The sequence below is a fragment of the Populus nigra genome, chromosome 5 (assembly GCF_951802175.1).
Source record: "Populus nigra chromosome 5, ddPopNigr1.1, whole genome shotgun sequence".
Lineage (NCBI taxonomy): Eukaryota > Viridiplantae > Streptophyta > Magnoliopsida > Malpighiales > Salicaceae > Populus > Populus nigra.
In genome coordinates, this window is record NC_084856.1 from 14,099,036 (window position 1) to 14,117,847 (window position 18,812).

General features: G+C 31.4%; 1 protein-coding gene across 5 annotated transcripts; it reads left to right on the forward strand.

Moving 5' to 3' along the window:
* The first annotated feature begins 12,425 nt into the window (after window positions 1-12,425).
* On the forward strand, window positions 12,426-18,493 carry LOC133695081 (protein DA1-related 1-like). 5 transcript variants are annotated; one of them, XM_062116873.1, is made up of 13 exons: window positions 12,426-12,618; window positions 12,731-12,883; window positions 13,554-13,696; window positions 13,926-14,016; window positions 14,532-14,727; window positions 15,170-15,290; window positions 15,441-15,524; window positions 16,585-16,704; window positions 16,854-17,066; window positions 17,163-17,225; window positions 17,326-17,444; window positions 17,574-17,632; window positions 17,741-18,493. In XM_062116873.1, exons 3-13 carry the CDS (start codon window positions 13,595-13,597, stop codon window positions 18,067-18,069), a joined length of 1,497 nt encoding a protein of 498 aa, XP_061972857.1. In that variant the 5' UTR covers window positions 12,426-12,618; window positions 12,731-12,883; window positions 13,554-13,594; the 3' UTR covers window positions 18,070-18,493. The 5 variants fall into 5 exon arrangements, with proteins under 5 accessions (XP_061972857.1, XP_061972855.1, XP_061972854.1 ...); XM_062116871.1 differs by having other exon boundaries at window positions 12,426-12,600; window positions 12,728-12,883; XM_062116870.1 differs by having other exon boundaries at window positions 12,426-12,600.
* Window positions 18,494-18,812: the final 319 nt, after the last annotated feature.

The following is an 18,812-nucleotide window of genomic DNA, read 5'->3' on the forward strand; positions in this document are numbered from 1 at the left end:
CCACCTCCACCACCACAAACACTACCTCCACCAGCTCCAGCTCCAGCTCCAGAAAAGCCCCCCTGTCTGCGGCGGCCTCCACCTCCGCCTGAACCACTATCACCACAAGCGAATATGACCATGGAAATAATTGACAAGGAAACAACTATCATGCATAACAACAGAAAAGCCTCGGAGGAATCAAGCAGGAAGCCTGCTTCTGAATGGACACTGCCATCATGAACTATGAACTCTCTCGCCATCTTAATTTCCTAAGATATATGCTCCTAACACAAGGCTTGCTATAGCTCTAATATGTTGTTACTAAAACCATGTTATATACGAACTCTTGCTGGAATATTCAATTGCGTTTACTTAAGGAAGAGGATAACTTGGTGGACTAGTCAAACGTTTTATTATTATTATTGTGGTTTGTGGCTTCGATTCAATTTCAAAAGTTTGACTAGTAGCAAATGAAAATATCCAGGTTTAATTCCTTTTACATCAAGCATTTGGTGTCGAATGGGTCTAGATATTTAAGCATTGTTGCTTATCGATACCTGTGCATAATCCAAGGTTAGGTTTTCGGCCAAAAAGAAACAAAACTCAGATCAATTTTATTTTTTTTGTTTTCATTCTCATGATGAGATGTTATCATTTTCTTCTATTATATTTGTTAAATACTATCTTCAAAATTTAAATCAATGATTAGGCTTACTAGTATAGTTGTTTAAATATTTTTAAGTTTAAATAATTTGTAAAAAATTAAATATTTTTTTTGCTTCAAATTAAGGTTTTTCTTTTCAGATCGTTTTGATCTGCTTATGTCAAAAATAATTTTTTAAAAATAAAAAAAAACATATTATTTTGTTGCATTTCTGATCAAAAAGCACTTTAAAAACAACTGCTACCACACTACACTCCCTAAATAAGTATCTTTTTAGAGAAAGAAAATACAATAATATTCTCGAGAGAGATGCTCTGAAAATATATATGCAGTAGAGAATGAAAATTATGAACATTTATTTTGAAAGTCTCATTGTGTATGTATAGCTCATAAGTTTTGTTCTGTTGTCAAGAAAATGGATTGGAGTATAACTTCATCTTCATGATATTTTGAGTTGCATTGTGAACAATATTCCACTCATTTCATCAAATTAAAAGATGGTGTTATGGTTGGTCATAAAAGACTTTTAACACATTTAAAAGTTTTGGTGGAATATAGACTTGTTTAATTAATCTTATTTGTTGAGAAATAATTCCTCTAAGATTTTATATAAAAATCTATAGAATTGATGGTGTTACACTCAATCATCTCTTGGGTCCGACTAATGTCAAACCCAGTGTGCTCGGGGCTTGGCAAACCCAATCATTTCTTGGGTTCGATCAATACCAAACTTAGCGTGCCTGAGGCTTGGCAGACCTAATCATCTCTTGGGTTTGACCAATAGCTAAGTCAGCGTGCCCGAGACTTGGCACAATAGCATCTGAGTCTGGCTAACGCTAAACCCAAAGTTCTCGGGGCTCGGCATACTGTTAATCCCAATCATTTGAATATAACTAGCGCCAAATAAGTTAAGAATTTCTTAGCTTTTTATAATACAATTGTTGTTATTGGTATGGAAATTTTAAACTGTGGCGTCTGTGAATTATCCACCTGTTATGACAACTTCTACGATGATAGAGATTGTTGGTAATGAAAGGTTGAGATTTCTACAATGTTTGATTACATTGAATTTAACATTATTTAATATGAGAGGATCAATCAATTAAGAGGGGTGCCGGACCTGTTAGGGTGATGAATCCATCAGTCTGAAACCAGGGGCGGAGGAGTATAGAAGACTGGGGTGGGCTGTAGCCCAAGTAGAAAAATAGAATCTAAAAACACCTAATATCCCATCTTATAAGTATATTCTTTTTATTTATCTTTTTTTAAATTCGTATATGTAAATAGTCTGTCTGTATTATTCCTTGTTAGCCTCGAACCTTTTCATTGGGCTTCTTAGCCTCTATCATCCCATTTCTCTTCTTATTCATTGAATAAATCTCTAGGATTTTCTATTACGGAGAAAAGAATCCATTTTATATATCCCAATTTATATGTATTTCATTCTTAGAAAAGCACTAAAAATTTTAATTTTTTAAAAAATAAAATTAAAAAAAAAATAAGTTTGGAAGTGTGGTTGCGGTTGCTTTTTAAAGTGTTTTTTGTGCCAAAATTTATCAAAATGATTTTTTTAAAAAAAATATTTTTAAAATCAATGCATTAAAATGATCCAAAACATACCAAATAAATACTCGATCAACCATGAGGAGTGTAGTTTAATTGGTCAGGCTCTAGATTTGCTCCCTAAATGTCACTAGTTCGAGTCCTACAAACCTCAATGCCACTGAAGGTTTATATGGTCGTTAACTTCAAGACTCGTGGGATTAGTCGAGGTACACGTGAGTTAGCCCGGATATCGACGTTAATAAAAATAAATAAATAAATAAATACTCAATCGAACTTCATCATATTTCACGCACTTACCACATCTTTTGTCACCTACTTAACTCCCATCGGTATGGAGTATGGTTTCTTAGTTCATCCTTCAATTCATAATGCGAAAATTTCCTTGTATCATTAGTAAAGTGATGGAAAACAAAAGGCCTGAACCAGAGTGTTTATTCAATGATGGCTATTGACAGTGGCGGAGCCACACAGGGGCAAGAGGGGGCAATTGCCCCCTTCTAATTAGCAGTCATTCTACATTTTATTTGCTGATAATTTTCACTCTGCATCTGATGTTTACCTTCCAAACTTAGAGCTATAACCAATGACATAGTAAATAAGGGTTGTCCAAACAAAAAAATCCATTAAAGAAAGTGGAACTTTAAGAATAGCAACTGGGATCGCATAGCCCAAGCAGAATAAAAGTATAACTCTCTCTGCTTATAAAAAACTATAAGGCAGGAGGTAGTCATCTGTAACCAGTTTGTTATATTAAAATATTATTTCAATAGCTTTAAAGGGTTAATTTTTTTTGTTAGCTGCTAATTGATCCAAACTCTTTGATCCAAACTCTTTGTTCTTTTTTTAATATTGTTCCTGGCTCTCTTCTTTCTACAAAATTTCTCTTCAAGCCTTAAGCTATTAATTAGTTAAGCAGGTAACCTCTTATGTTTTATACTTTAGGAAAGTTTCCTTCATCTTTTTTATTTGTTTCATACTTTCATTATCTAATTTTAGTTTTATTTCGTTATAATTAGTTATTGAAAATGTTAGAGTTTATAATAATTTATGGGTTTGTTGAATTAATATGTGTATGGGTAATATTATATGCTAATTAATATGAAATGAAATGCGTGTTGATGAATTGATAAATATTTTATTATGAATTTCATATGAAAAATGATGATAATGAATTTACTAATGATTAAAAATGAAGTACAGGACAACTAAAAAAATTAGGGACATAATAAATAAATTAAAAAGAAAACATTAATTTAATATTTATGTTTAATCCACTTGTACAAAACAACAAGTCAGCAAGAATAACATCAATTTGTGACAATCCTTTTAAACTATGATTTTAGATGTTATGTACCATATATTAGCATATAATTGTTGTCAAGAACTTTCCTAGTCCTTGGAAGATTTAGAAATAGATAAATAAAAGTTTGTTGTATATATTGAGAAAAATATTTTTAATGAGATTAAAAATAAAATCATTATGAAACAGTTTTAAAATATAAAATCTCAAAGAAAACAATTATAACGTAAGTTTTTTTATTTTTAAAATATTCTTAAATTAATTTTGCTTGACTTGAGTTGGTATATATATTTTAAATTAATTTCTATATATAACACATGTATGTATAATATATAATATCAAATATTTGTTAGTAATTTATCCATTCATTTAAAAAATCCTAGCTCCACCACTAAATATTTTTTAACAAATTATGTTTATTTATTCATAGTTTAGGATAAAAAAAATTCTCGGCTCCATCCTCGTCTGAAACGCCATCGCTGTGTTTCATGTTTGCTGGGCTTGCGATAGGTTTTTTCTACGTGTTTGGCCATGGAAAGGCAGACTCGGCAAGTGCTTTGATGTTTGGTACGTTATAATTCTGGGATGTGTAGATCCTAGCCAGTGTGCCCCACAAAAATCAGAAGCTTCTCCTTATCAGACCCTTGAGAACGAGACTTGGCTTGAATCCAAATCGGCCGGCGGTTAATTTTAAAATTTTGAGAAAGCAAGGTGGGCTTTCGCATGGGATTTATGTAAGTTGTGGAGTCCTAATTGCCAAGAAACGAGAGTGCTTTCCTGTTATGATTTTTGTGGGTTTTTTATTTTTAAGTATGTTTGTTTTTTAGCTTAAAAAAAACATTTTTGAAAGTTTTTGAAATTTTTTTATTTTAAATTAATTTTTTATATTTTTTTAATTGTTTTGATGTGTTAATTTCAAAAATAAATTTAAAAAAATAAAAAATATATTATAACAAAGTGTTAAACAAACATGTCACGTAAAATAAATATAAAATTTCACTACTTACAAGGTAGAAAGGTCCTTTTAATTAAGGTTTGATAGGTGGTTCAATTTATCTTTATATAATTAGACAAGTTTTTAATACATCAATACATTTCTAATTGTGTCTATATTATATTCTTGTATAATATCCAATTCTTCAATATGTTATTTTATCAACTTTTTTCATCTAATGTGATAGAAAGTATATATTTTATTTAAAAAATGCTCTGTTATGTAAGTATATAATAAAAAAATTGCTGAAAATGCTTTTAAAAATAAATAAAAATTCTTATAATTACTCATCAATTAAAATTTTAAAAAATAAAATTTTATTTTTTTTAATTAAAATTTTATTTTTGTATAAGCATTTTCATAATGAAAAACATTTATTTATATCAATTTTTATGAAATATTTTTGACAGATTAGGAGAATTGAATATTATACAGTGATATAAGAAGCATAAATAGAAATATAGAGACGTGTTAAATACTTACTTAATAAATTGAGTAATTATTTTATAATTAATTGTTTCATTAATACTCACAAAATCTCTTAAGTTTTTTTCCAGTATCAATGGCTCTTGAATAGTTGTCAAGGATTAAGATTTTATAGGTTATGATTTTGAAAGATTAATCCGGGTTTAGGTAATTTGCATGGATTTACTTGGTTTTAATGTTATTAAATTTTAGTTGTTTTTTTATGTTACTAAATTAACTAAATTTATTAAATTCAATCGACTAAAAACCCGACTCTCGAATTTTTTTTTTTTCTTTAGAAATCCTAGCATTGCCTTAACTTTGTTCCTTTTATGTTTGGAAAATTTAACATGGCTTACGGTGTTACGCCGACCATCGATATAAGTTTATTCAGGTCTTTTTTTTGTTTTTTTTTATTTTTATTCTTTTAACCTTTATTATTTTATTTATTATAATTGAGTTTTTTAATTTGTCTCGGTATAGATTCTATGATTTTATCATTATTATGAATTTCACATGTTAACTATCGGTGACATAAATTAATTCATTTTGCTGCCATTTTAATATTTCTTTTAAAGAATATATTATCTAATACGTCACCATTTAATTATTTAATATACTATTTTTGACTTCCTAATATTATAACATTTTGTTTTGGCTGAAAAACATGAAGCAGCCCTCCACTTAGCGTGTGCCAAGAAGCTACTTCTTCGCTAATATTTGGAAGTGAATTCAAAAGACGCAAGATGCACCATGATTGCTGATTGGTTGGAAATAAATCATTTAAATTACCATCATTTTACATTTCAAATTAGAGACTCGTATATCATAAAGCTTTATACGTTTTTAAACGTGTCAATCTTGTCCTAATCAAGTTCCGGAAAGAATCATTCCGCTCTTGCCTGCGCAGTTCTCTCTCTCTTTTTTAATCAGTACTCCAAAGTTTGGTTAAGTCAATAATATAATAACTTTCCAACAAATATAAAGATAACTGACCAGCTACTGCTCTATTTTATTATTAGCTGATGATTAAAAATATTGTAATAGTTGTTTTTTAAAATAAGTTTTAATATAGCATATTAAAATAATTTAAAAACATTAAAACATATTAATTTAAAATAAAATAAAAAAATTCTTTTTAAAAAAATTAAAACGCGAAAACAACAGTGTCCTAATCTTTAAAAAAACAAGAATATATCACAGCTGCATGTGCTCATCATATACAGGTTACCTTTATATATATATATATGTATGTATATTAAGTGGCTTTAGAAGATCCCAGCGTCTTCGAATTTTACTATATTCCTAGGGAGAGAAAGCTGGTTCCTTTTTTTCTACAGGAGAACAACTCTACAAAAGCCAAAAGTCAGGTATGGGTTAACATCATCTCATGAACCCCCAAGTTTTTTCAGAATTTTTATTTGAAAAAGTTGACAACACTTGCAGACATCATCCGACCTTTTATTTTCAGCACGACATAAGTGTTTGATGGCTGTCTTAGAGGATCTGTTTGGTCTTGCTGAAAATCACAGCACATAAGCTGTTTTTTTCACTTCCAATATGATACAAGTGTTTGATAAAATCAGGCGTTCTTCTTATTATTTTCGATTTTTCAAAGCATTTATAACTTGAAAACTTCAACTTTTAAAAGTAATACACCACATGATTCTTTTAAAAGCAGGATATATTGGAGTCCAACATGTTTTTTTTTTTAATTTCAAATTTTTTTATGTTTGAAAAAAAATCAAATTAATATTTTTTAATATTTTTGATATAATAATATCAAAAATCTAAAAAAAATATCAATTTAATATATTTTTATTTGAAAAGTGCTTTTCAAAAGCATTCTAAATCATATTACTGAGTTTTATTTTTATTTGACAAAACTGGTTTTAAATTCATAAATAATTACAGTCTTATTAGTCAATATATAGAAATTCCATTTGTTTCACCAAACAATCATTTAAACCAAGCTCTATTTTTTGTGTTTTATTTCATTTGACATTCATATATATATTTCTCTTTTCTTTTTATTAGATGGGATGTTTTGATTAATTGAAAAAAAATATGTTGGTTTTTTATTTGTTTTAGTTAATTTTAATATTTATTTCATGTTTTTAAATTTAGCAGCACATAAATAATAAAAATATCTAAATATTCATCAACTTCTACTAATACAACTTTCATTTTTAGTATTTGTATGTACAAAGAGCAACACATGTAATAACACCCAATACCTTATTACCAACAACAACAATAATACCGGCTCACTGTGGAAATGCCTTAAAAAAAGGCTTTTAATTAATTTTGTTATTTTCATAGTTAATATTAGATTTTGTCTTAATTTTTGGGTTTATATTATTTTTCTATTTGAATTAAAATTCTGATTATTCCTAACTTCTAAATATTCGTTTAAGACATATTTAAGAGATTGTAATTCTTATTTTGAGATGGATTATCAGAAGATAATTATTCCAATAATAAATTATGCATTGGGTTTTTTATTGTGACATTTTTACAAAAATCTTGTTTTTCTTTATTATTTAATTTCTATTTTTTAGGTTTAATTGTGATAGCTGATATCAAAACTTAGCGATTCTTGATGGTTTATTATTGCATGCTGTTGAAAAGTTATGATTAGAAAAGGTTGTGAAACAAGACATGTTTATAAGCATAATGTTCATGAATTAATGATTGAGGACTTCCAAAAGCAAGTTGCAGAATTAATCAATTGATTGGAGGATAGAGACCTAAATGATTATAAGAAGAGTAATCATAAATATGTAGATAATTTTGAAATTCTTTTTTAGAGGGGAAAGAAGCTGGGGAGGCAACCTTTTGAGTGATATGAATTTTATAGAGACTAAGGATTTCAACTTAAAATTCTTAAGTTTACATGTACCTTGTAGGTTAAGGAATTCATTGATTAGGTGTATGAAGTGTAGAGAATTTTTAAATACAATGATGTTTTGAAATAAATGAGGGTGAAACTAATCATTATTGGATTAAAGACAAGAGTTTTTTCTTGGTAGGAACAACTAAAGAACAATTAGGAGAGATAAGGAAAACAAAACATTAGTGATTGAGAAAAGATTAAGAAAATAAAAGTACATTTTCTTCCTTTTACTACTCTCAAAACCTGTACCAGAGACTATATGTTGAGGCAAGGGGGAAAGTATGTTAACAAGTATACTAATGAGTTTTATCAATTAATGATTAGAAATAATCTGTCATGAATGGAGGAACAATTGGTGACATGATACTTAAGTGGATTATGACAGTCTATACATGACATGCTTTGATAATAGTCATTATAAATTGTTTTTTAAACTTATCAGATACCTCCAGCCATACAAAAACAACAAACTAGGAGAACTAATAGAGGATTTTGGGTGGACTAAACAGGTTTTCTGTAGATTAAAATACTAGGGGTATACATACCAAAGAATAACGAATAACCAATCAATATAAATATACTCATCTTCAAACTATAAGTCAGAGTTCTAATTCTAGTTTTATATTTTTGATGTTATTAATATATTGAACAGAGACATCGTTCATTTGAGTGCTATGAGTTAGATTCAAATAAGGTTGAGGGTGAGTTGAAGATAACTTTTAAAACATAAGATGGTTTATATGAGTAGATGGTTATGATATGTAAGTTGTTCAATGCACTTAGTACCTTCATGAAATTTATACACAAGATTTTAAGAGTATTTATAGGCATATTAGTATTTTACTTTGATGACATTCTGATTTATAGCCCATTTATGAAATCACACTTAGAGCATATATGGGCTATTTATGACACTCTAAAGTGTGAACAATTATTAATAAAATATTAAGAAATGCATGTTCTTTACTAATAATATCACTTTTAAAAGATTTGTAGTATCTGTTGATGGTATGTAGGTAGATAGTCAAAGATAGACAACAATTATAGATTGAATCACTTATAAAATTATGCATGATATCAAAAGTTTCCATAAGCAAGCATATTTTTATAAGTAGTTCATCCGTAATTTTAATGCATTAATTATACCTATTATCGAGTGCCTCAAAGGTCGTCTTTTCCAATGAAAAAAAAAACATAAGCCAGCTTTTAGTAAAGCAGAAGATAATTGTAGCTCTTATACTAACCTTTCTTGACTTTGATAAGCATTTTGAGATGAATAGTAATGCCTCAAGTTTGAGAGTTAAAAGTTTCCTTGGATAAGAGGAACATCCTATGGATTTTTTAGTGAGAAGTTGATGAACTCTAAAAGAACTATTTTGTTTATGGTTTGGGGTTCTATGCCATTATTTACTCATTAAAGCATTGACACTATATAGCGAAGAAGGATTTTATACTTTTTAGATCACCCATCTCTACCTCAATAAAACAGTTCATTTGCATAAAATTCCTAGATCCATTACTTATGACCAAGATGCTAAATTTATGAGAAAATTTTGGAAAAGTTTACAAGATGAATTGGAAACTCAACTGAATTTTAGCAATGCTTACCATCCTCAAAGAGGTGGATATATAAAAGTGATAAATCACAACTTAGAGAATCTATTATAGAATCTAGCAGGAAACAATCTAAAGTAATGGGATATGACTTTAATAAAAATAGATTTTGGTTTTAACAGGTCAAGGAAAATCGTACTACGTAGTTAAGTACTTTTGAGATTGTGTGTGTACATAATTTATGAGGTTTGCTTAAGACACTTATTTCTTATATTAGACATGTGGGTGTCCACGGTGAAAACATGACAAACAATCTTTTTATAGGGTGTATGATTAGGTTAGATAAGAAATTTATGACTATACTACAAAGTACAAAACACAAGCAGATAACCATCACAAAAAAAGCTATCTGTAAAATAGGTGGCTTGGTATAGGCAATGCTTACTCGTAATAGGTTTTCTACGAGGGAGCATAACAACTTTATGAAAGGAAAATTGGTCATTATGAGGTCCTATAAGAAATGAACTACAATGCTCATCGACTTTATCTTCTTAGTCATTTGAAGATTTCTGATGTTTTCAATGTTCAATTATCTCTTCGTATGGTGGATGACAAAAAAAATTGAAGGTGAGTTCTCTCTGGCCCAAAAAGACTAATATAAAAGGTTTTGATTAATCGGATATGAATTTATTATATTTGGATCATGTGGATAGTGTAGTAGATATGTATTTGGACTGTATGGACAAGTCTAAGCCCAAAAATAGGTTTGGTAATGCCAAACAAAATATCTGATAAAAAGGCCAATAACTTAAAATTCAACTATTGGATCATATTTAAGTTTTTTAAGAAGGTTTTACATGTTTTTTTTTAAAAAGAGGCCTAGCCAAATTTGGCATGCTTCCTTTAGCATTGCTATACACTTGGAGTAAAGAAAAAAAAAAAGGAGTTGTAGAGCTTTGATCAGGCAACCACGAGATTAAAGCAAACACAATTTGAAATCAAGGATGAGTTGTTTTCAACCTGAGATGACTAATGCATGAGCTTATATTTTAGGTATTTGTTTTTTTATTTAGTTTATAAATTTTACTTTCTTTAGCTATTTCTTTTTAATTCATTTAAGAATGTAAATTTTCTTATTCAGTTTAGGCTTGACTAATATAAATAAAGTTATTTAATTTATATTTCAACCAACTTTGATAATTTAATAAAGAGGTTATTCTCTTTCTCTCTTACTAGAGATTATAGCATCTAGGATTTTTCCTATGCTATTTTCATCTAACCCTTCCTAATTTTTCTATCAATCCTTATGAATCAAGTTTGCAACGACGTCATTTCTCCTAACCTACTTCAACTTGATTAATGCAAAGGAAAGAGCATGAGGCATGGGGACAAAGGAGGGTAGGGTCAGGCCTCCTACCCTGTGAAAGCAACAAAAGAAACAGACGCCGAGAGTGCTCGCTTTTATTACCTTATCCTTTGACGCCTCCACGAATCATTATCCGTTGCGAATGATGTTTGGCCACGTTAAGAATCTGGACAAAGGTGGCGACGCAGTTTGTCTCAGAATTATTTCGGGCCGTGGATCTCAGGATTCAAAGGGAGGAGGAGGAGGGGGTGGAGTTTTTTTTTTTTTAATATGGTTGATTCCAAGGTTGGAGAAGGAGGGGGTGGAGTTTTTTTTTTTTTAATATGGTTGATAGTTATTTTCTTTTTAATATGGTTGATTCAAAGGTCAGAAGAGGAGGGGGTGGGGTATTTGTTGGGGATATATTAATGGTTGTTTTTTAAAATATTTTTTATTTAAAAATATATTAAAATATAATTTTTATTTTTTTAAAGTTATCTTTGATATTAATATATATAAAAACAATAAAAAATATTAAAAAAATTAAATTTTTATAGAACTCTATCTGGAGCAGTGTTCCCAAATTAATGGCGCATTTAGTATCAAATTGAAGTGATAGTGATAACATGGAAAAGAACAATTTGGTGTCTAATCCAAGTGAACGTTATTAATGGCCATTCAACCAAGAAAGCGTATTGAAATGTGGTTCGCCACGAGTTAAAAAATAATAATTTTAATTATTTTTTTAAAAATTATATTTTTATATTAATAAATTATTTTAATATGCTGATGTTAAGAATATATTTTTTAAATAAAAAAAAATTATTTATATATATTTTTAAATAAAAAATATTTTAAAAAGTTAATATAATTTTACCCAAACTAAAACCGATAAGAAACCATTCTAAACACGCTAAAAACCAATAAAAAAGATTACAAATTAAATGCGTTTAAGACATAAAAAATTTACAGGAGCTTCTTTTGTTGTCATTCCCAAATAACTATTTTTCATCGTGAAATTCAATTAAAAAAATAAATAAATTAGGCAACACATATCTAAACATAAATCAATCTCTGATAGAAAAAAAATTGCAAAATTTTTTAAAAAAATGCCTGGTAAATTTTACGAGACAAGTTATTAAAGTTGTAGAGAAGTGTTCGTAAATATAAGAGATATTAAAAAATTATATAACTATTAATTTTAAAATTTATAAATTAATGATTTACACGTAAACTATCTTACATCATATTATTAAAAAGAAAAAAGAAAAAAGTGTCACAGTTATAAGGGGTAAGAGCACCCATCGTGACCTTGACTCATCACTGACAAAAATATTTTGGTATACAAAGTACACACACCACCACCCTATTCACTTCTTCTACAGTGCTCACAAGTCCAGACAGAGCGAAGATCAACAGTCACCAGAACCACCTTCCCTCTCTCTGTCTCTGTCTCTCTCTCTCTCTCTCTCTCTCTCTCTCTCTCTCTTGTCCCATGTCAATTTTTCAACAAGAAAGATATATGGGTTCTTTGACATTTTGTGAATTGTGGTGGAAAATGGCTATAGGACCCACTTGCAAAAGTAGAAAATGTTGTCGTTACTAATTCGACGGACTATCACTCTACCACCCCACCCGGCCCTTTGATTTGATTCCCCCCCCCCCCCCCCCTCCTCTCTCTCTCTCTCTCTCTCAGCGCATATAAAAATTGCGAGTTTCAAGGAAGGTTAGACAGCATATAAATATAGTATATGATCAAAAATTCCGAAAAAGCTCACTCTATTGGCATTTTTTGCTCCCCCTTCAGCCTGGATTTGAGTAGGATTCAATTCAAGTACTTTTCTTTTGTTGGGTCTCTCTCTTTCTATTTTCGCTCTTTCTGTGAAATGTTATTATCTTCACTATTGCAATACTACTTTTGTTTTGTCAAAGTGAAAAGTCTGACGTGTTTTTTGTTTTAGCAGGATTGGTTGCTGTTGAAGAGATGATGGAAAGTATGGCTTTTTGTGTCATGTGATTCCTTTTTCGATGATTCTGTATTCATGGGAATTGGTTTCTGTAACTGATCGTGGATTCATCAGATTCTATTGTTTCTCCAGATTCTTAATCTGTTTCAGGTGAAGTTCTGTCTGAAACTTATGTTTTACTGTTTTAACATAGCATAGACAGCTGTGCCATGTAATCTCTGTATGATTGCAAGATGAGGTTGGAGATCTTTATCCATGAAGAATTGAAATTTCTTTTTTCTGTTGATAGTATTGATGCTGGGCGCGTTGGGGTGAGATATGAGGGACGAATGATTACATCATATATGAATTTGGCTAAAATTTGTAATCATGGAAAGTGATACTGCATTACCTATTTATTGTCATGAATTCCCATTTCTCTTGATTGGATTGACGTCCTTTTCGTTTCCTTGATCTAATTGATATCTTTTTAATCATTTGGTGAGCTTAATTATAGTTCCTCTTTAGCTTGATGCCTGCCATGCTCGGTTGAATTGCTGCCTCTGAATTTTGAAATTCGAAGGCATCTGTGAAGTATGCTCCAAGTTGCTACTACCATTTCAGACGCCTGCTCATTACAAGCCCTTTATTTACCCTGTTAAATAATATTCATTCATTCATCTCTTTGATTGATATATTCATTTTCAACCAATTGTTCTAAGAACTTGTAATAATTGTATATTGAATAATGAATGAGTTTGTTGTAAGTAATGTATCAAATACTTACGTCATTTCCTTTCTTATCCCAAATTCTTTGTGGCGCTCATGAATTATTCAAAAGACCAAAATTCACCAGCCTGCTACCGAAAAACCTATTGCTCTATGGATTGGTGGACCAATGTTCTCGAAGGTTTTAGCAGTAGAGGGCACTATCCTGGGAGATATGGAGAAGATAGGTATTGGGATGAGCCTCGCCGATCAGTGGTAATCACAGTGTTTGTACTTTTATAATTGTTCTCCTTTGCTTATGCTTGTACATGGTATGATGCTGGCCTAGTCTTTCTGGCTGGAGCTGGTTGGTTGTATAAATGTTGTGTGAAAAGATGGCATGTTGTAATCTTCTTGCAAAACTGTATACTGGCACTTTTCTTTTACAAGTTTGTTCTAATTTTTTTTCCTGAGCTAACTGTATGTCATGGACAACTCGAGGCAGGATGATTTATCAAATTTTGACAATGAAGATATCGAATGTGCTATTGCACTTTCCCTTTCCGAAGAAGATCAAAAAGGAAAAAAAGTAATTGGTAAGTTGCAAAGCTGTTAGAATTGATTAGGTTGCTACTCCCATTTTTTATTTGCAAACTTATATTGACTGTGCAACATGACTGTTGACCCAATGTTTCAAGCAGCTTTGTACAAGATATCAGATAGAAGTACCAAAATGAAGAGAAACAAAATGGTTATAGTTTAATTAGGTTCTTTTGCATACCATATTTTATTTCTATACCAGGCAATATAAGCTGAATTTGACAACAATTCATATGATGATGATTTGGTCAATTAGGCCTACAGTTTACACAAATAAAAAGATTTCATCGCAGACAACAAATCACTTTAAAGGTTTCATAAAAATTATAATATAGTCCTCGTCATCTTAAATAACCGTGACTGGTTTCATTCATAAAATTCATAGTCAGCTAAGACAGAAATATTGATCCTTTCTTATGTATATACTGATGATAAATTGTGTCAGTTATGCACCCATGCTGTTATCCAGTTCATTCTTTAATTATCAAGTAAAAAACTTTATTTCAACCAGAGGAAGATAATGAGTCGGAACAGTCAGAGGAATATTACAAGCCCCACCAGCCAGAGGAGGATGTGACAGCTCAATTGGATGAAGATGAGCAACTTGCCAAAGCTATTCAAGAAAGTTTAAGTTTGGAGTCTCCTCCTCGAGCTCAATATGACGGTGGAAATCTAGTTCCACCTTATCCATTTTCTTCTGGTTACAGGTAACTGTGGTTGTGTGGAACAGCCATTTGTCTGCATTCAAATAATGTAACATGCATTCCAATCTGATTTCAAAAGGATAAATATTTATTCCTTCTCTTAAAAGATCCTTTCAGTAAAGTGATTGTTTTGTTGTCATGGTAACCGAAGTGCAGTGACATGAGATGAAACACCATTAATTTACAGGATCAACTTGTAGAATACTATACTGTCTCTATTATGTTAGCCAGACATTTGAGCTTGCATCTTTCTATCAAAGAGACAAAATGAAGTTAGTTAAGAAAACATTGGGGGTGCTTTATATTCTTATAACATGGAATTGCATGTTAATATCTTTCAGATACGATGTCTCTTGCCTGTTCTTTAAAATTGTTTCTGTATAACACAGTTCAGAGACACCACATGGAAAATCTGATCTGATTGTTGAAAATTTATTGCTCATAGGATCTGTGCTGGGTGCAACACTGAGATTGGGCATGGGCAGTTTTTGAGTTGCATGGGCGGTGTTTGGCATCCTGATTGTTTTTGTTGCAATGCTTGCAATCTGCCAATTACTGATTATGAGGTTTAAATCTGAATCTTATTCTAGTGAATTGATAGTTTTGTCTTGAATTGATGGCAGTGATCATGAGTTCTTAACTAATGTCTTTTATTTTGGTTGAGTATCAAGAGATTGGTGTATGTTTACTAACCCTCAAATTCATTCTTGTAATAGTTTTCAATGTCTGGGAATCGTCCGTATCACAAATCTTGTTATAGGAAGCAGCATCATCCAAGATGCGATGTGTGCAACAAATTTGTAAGTTTTATATGACAGAAACACAACAATACCTTCTGCTGGTTTAGTATTGTGCTTGAACACATTTGATTGGATGAAGGCTTTGTTGAGTAGATGAACAATGAAGCTAAGCCTTTGCAAACCAGATTACGGTTGCAGTCTAACCGGACTAACTTCATAAACTCTCATTGCACCCATCTTGTTAGCCAAAGAAGAATCAGCTTTTGTTGGTAAAGTTGTTGAAGGGTGCTCTTTTTGTCAAAATTGAGCTGATGCTGCTAAATTCAGCAATCCTTTCGCTCAACTATTGGATGTGCTAGTAGTATATCCAAAATTAATAAATGATGATTAGAGAGTCACTGGAATTATCTCTGATATTCTTTCTTTTGCGACGTACGTTTTCAAACTGAGTAATCACCTATTATTTGTGCACCTCATCTAGTGAAGAAATAGCCTGATACCAGATATTTTTGTTGAAAAAAAGAATAGAGGTACGGTTGAATTTGGGTCTGTAATGTATAAAGAACAAGTGAACAAATTTTAAGGGGTCAATTTATGCCTTATTGTTTTGCTTATTTTGAGATGGAACAAAAATCATCTCGACTTCAATAATCTGGGTTGGTGTGCTAGATGCACATATTTCTTTTCCCAGGTAATGAACATTGATAGTAATATCCTAGTAATTTTGTGGTTTAGTATTCTCCAGCTGCCATTAAAACTCAATTTGCCTGTCGTATTATTTATGAGCGCATTTTGTGTTAGGTTATAAAGCTCATAGGCTGACAGATGCCTTGGCATGTTGTGTCACTGACCAACCTTGTGGGTAGTGTCATTTAACCTTGGATTTGCCATGTGGCATTGTGATACATTTTGCTGTCTGCTAAAGTAGCTGGCTACAGCATATTTTTTTATTCAAACATTTCTGGGATAATGGGATTTACAATATGATTTTTTCTCTAATTTTAATCATAGATCTACAATCAGCCAAAAAAAAAAAAAAAGAGTTAATTTACTACTATTCCATCATATTTCCTTGATCATGGTGGCCTTAAAATCTTTCTTCCCAATCCCTTTTGTACAGATTCCTACAAATTCAGCTGGGCTCATTGAGTATAGGGCTCATCCTTTCTGGCTACAAAAATACTGTCCCTCGCATGAGCGTGATATGACTCCTCGTTGCTGTAGTTGTGAGAGAATGGAGGTCAGTTGAAAGAATTTGAATCAACCTTTCTTCTGTCCTAAACCAAAGTGAAGGGAGGGGGATAAAGAAGCTTAGAAAGAAAATGTAAATTGTAGTTTTCTGAAAAATGGTTTGAATTTTATAATAATATTTTTTCCCATGCCATGCAGCCTACGGACACTAGATATATATCGCTTGATGATGGCAGGAAGCTATGTCTAGAGTGTCTAGACTCTGCAATAATGGATACTCATGAATGCCAACCTCTTTACTTTGAAATTCGAGAATTTTATGAAGGTTTAAATATGAAGGTCGAGCAGGAAATTCCTTTACTTTTGGTTGAGAGACCAGCCCTGAATGAGGCTATGGAAGGAGAAAAGAATGTAAGGCTGATGCATCGAGACCATCAATAATTAAGCCTTTTGTTTTGTTATATTTTTTTATGGTTTTATTTTCAATTTTTACATTTTCGTGGTCAGGGTCATCATCACTTACCTGAAACCAGAGGACTCTGCTTGTCGGAAGAACAAACTGTTACCACTGTAATTTCTCGCCACAAGTCCTACATAAGCTAGTGTTTGGTTTCTTAAAGGTGTCTGTTTATAGATTGAAATTGTATATTTATTTGACCCCAATTACCAGGTTTTGAGGAGGCCAAGGATTGGGGCAGGATACCGTTTCATAGACATAAGAACAGAACCTTATAGGCTAAGCCGTAGGTGTGAAGTAACTGCAATTCTCATTCTGTATGGCCTTCCCAGGTATTATCATCTATTTGTGTTGATCACTCATCAAATTCATCTATTTGTGTTGATCACTCATCAAATTCATCACCATTCATGATATTTGAGAATTTTCAAGTATGCATCCTTTACATTCCATACATGCAGGTTGTTGACGGGTTCAATTTTGGCTCATGAGATGATGCATGCTTGGCTTCGACTTAAAGGTTTGCCCATCCTATGACATACATCATGATCTTGTCCAGTATTTCCTTCATTTTCGTTTATTTACTTTCATATGGTCAGCTAAGAAGTACAAATGTTGTCTTTGACAGGTTATCCCAACCTACGTCCAGAGGTCGAAGAAGGCATATGCCAGGTCCTGGCTCATATGTGGCTGGATTCTGAGATATATTCTAGTTCGGGAGGTGAAGGTGCTTCGTCGTCGTCGTCATCCTCACCACCATCTTCTTCCACGTCATCAAAGAAAGGGCCGCGATCTGACTTTGAGAAGAAACTTGGTGCGTTTTTCAAGCACCAGATCGAGTCAGATACATCGCCAGCTTATGGAGAAGGTTTCAGGATAGGTAACCAGGCAGTGCTGAAATATGGCCTCAGGAGAACCCTTGACCATATTCAGATGACAGGAACCTTTCCTGTCTGATCTACTGATTGATAGTTATAGCAATAATTGGTATTTTCTCTCACAAATACCTCACCCCTACGATATTAAACTTACACTATCTAAAGTAAAAAACCCACAAAAAGGAATACACCAGGAGACTTCATATATAATAATATTGCTTCAGTGCAACTGCTGCAAAACTCTTAAAGGTGGGCACCACATGGATAGCATTTTATGACAAGCTATTGAATCTCTTCAAAATATTGAATATGTTAGAATGTGTATACCTCCTTTTGTTGTTTTCTTTACAACATTTCCCTACTATCCATTGTTCATTTTGAAGCAGCTTGTTTATATTAGTTACATGACTCAATCCGGCACTTTGTACAAGAAACTGAATTAAATGGTTGGTTTGTGAAATTTCCATTTTGTTAAGGGAAGGGTTTCTATTTTCTTCTCCGCATATAGTTGTCATTGTGGAACTTCTATTATACATTTTTTTTTAATCTTTACTATTTTTTATTTTATTTTATTTGGAACATGGGAATTTTTTTAAATCTTTATTCTTCTCTCATTAAAAAAAAAAAAAAACCTCTTTTTTTTATGACCTTCAACTATGATAAGGTAGGCTTTCAATGCACAACTTTTGTCTTCAAGGAGACAACCAAACATTTTGGATTTCCATTTGAAAGATTATGATATCTGCAAGAATCTATGGAGGAATTGAAGAAGCAGACATTTGCATTTTGAATCAATCATGATGATGTTTAAAGCATAGGGAG

What these genes read in the sequence shown, in the direction of transcription:
- LOC133695081 (XM_062116873.1), top strand. Translation starts at nt 13,595, where the DNA reads ATGGATTGGTGGACCAATGTTCTCGAAGGTTTTAGCAGTAGAGGGCAC. An exon ending in TGCCAATTACTGATTATGAG is followed by an intron (nt 15,291 to 15,440) that starts GTTTAAATCTGA and finishes TTCTTGTAATAG; the next exon opens with TTTTCAATGTCTGGGAATCG. An exon ending in TGCTTGGCTTCGACTTAAAG is followed by an intron (nt 17,633 to 17,740) that starts GTTTGCCCATCC and finishes TGTCTTTGACAG; the next exon opens with GTTATCCCAACCTACGTCCA.